At 50.3% G+C, this 886-nt stretch overlaps 1 protein-coding gene across 1 annotated transcript in view; it reads right to left on the minus strand.

Moving 5' to 3' along the window:
- WDR41 (WD repeat domain 41) overlaps nt 1–793 on the minus strand; it is a 77,373-nt gene extending 76,580 nt beyond the window's left edge. Inside the window, exons 1-2 of the mRNA XM_009280314.1 lie at nt 757–793; nt 228–295 (exon numbers count right to left, since the gene is read on the minus strand). Coding sequence (XP_009278589.1) covers nt 228–295; nt 757–793 — 105 coding nt within the window. The remainder of the gene's footprint in view (nt 1–227; nt 296–756) is intronic.
- Nucleotides 794–886: the final 93 nt, after the last annotated feature.

The raw sequence follows: 886 nt of genomic DNA on the forward strand, positions 1-886 counted from the left end.
CCCGGCGCCACCCGGGCAGGGGAGAGAAAACTTTACACCGAGCAGCTCCTCTTCCTGCTTAAATAACCAGCTCCCTGCCGGGCCTCCCTTTGCGAGACCAAGGGAGGGGAAGAGGGGAGGGCAAGTTTTGCCGGGTTCAGCCTGGGTTTTCCAGCGGGGCTGGTAAAAGAAAGAGACGGAGAGAAAGAAATAACACGCTGGAGCCGCTCTGCTGCCGGGAGCCTTACCTCCCCGACAGATGTGCGTGGACCTCGGCCACCCTGGCCGATCTTTCCCCTCTCCTCCCTCCGCTCCTCTAAACAAACGCATGAATAACCATAAATAGGTAGATACAGATATTTCTCTGTTTTAAAAGGAAAAGAAGGGGAGAGGAAAGCGAGCAGGCGAGCAGGAAAAGGCCGCCCAGAACTCCTCCGTAAATACCATGGAGCTCTTCTGTCCTAAAATAACAATAATCACCATCATCATAGTAATAATGTGTAGGTATGTATATAAAAACAGGGAAGAGAGAAATTAAATGATCCACGGCTCGCTGTAGATCTACATACTCCGGAGGTCTCCCTCTCTCTTTTTTTTCCCTATGTTAAATCAAATTAAACTTTAATACAGTACAATTACTTTTAAAGGAATTAGCCCATTTAGATCGCATTAAGGTAAAATAAGGAACAAATTGTCAATTTCCTGCCCCGGCTTCCTCCCCGCTCGCCGCCGCCGGTGCAGCCGCCGCGGGGCGGGGGGGTGCTGGGGGAAACTCACCGAGACGGGCGTCCAGGAGGTCGGCGTGAGACAGCATCGCGCACCGCTCCAGGGCGAAGGCTGTTCCCCCCCAAATTTTAGCGGCCCTAAGTTATTTAAAATAGATATAAGATATAAGATATATATATAT

Source organism: Aptenodytes forsteri, unplaced genomic scaffold, assembly GCF_000699145.1.
Source record: "Aptenodytes forsteri isolate BGI_AS27 unplaced genomic scaffold, ASM69914v1 Scaffold387, whole genome shotgun sequence".
Lineage (NCBI taxonomy): Eukaryota > Metazoa > Chordata > Aves > Sphenisciformes > Spheniscidae > Aptenodytes > Aptenodytes forsteri.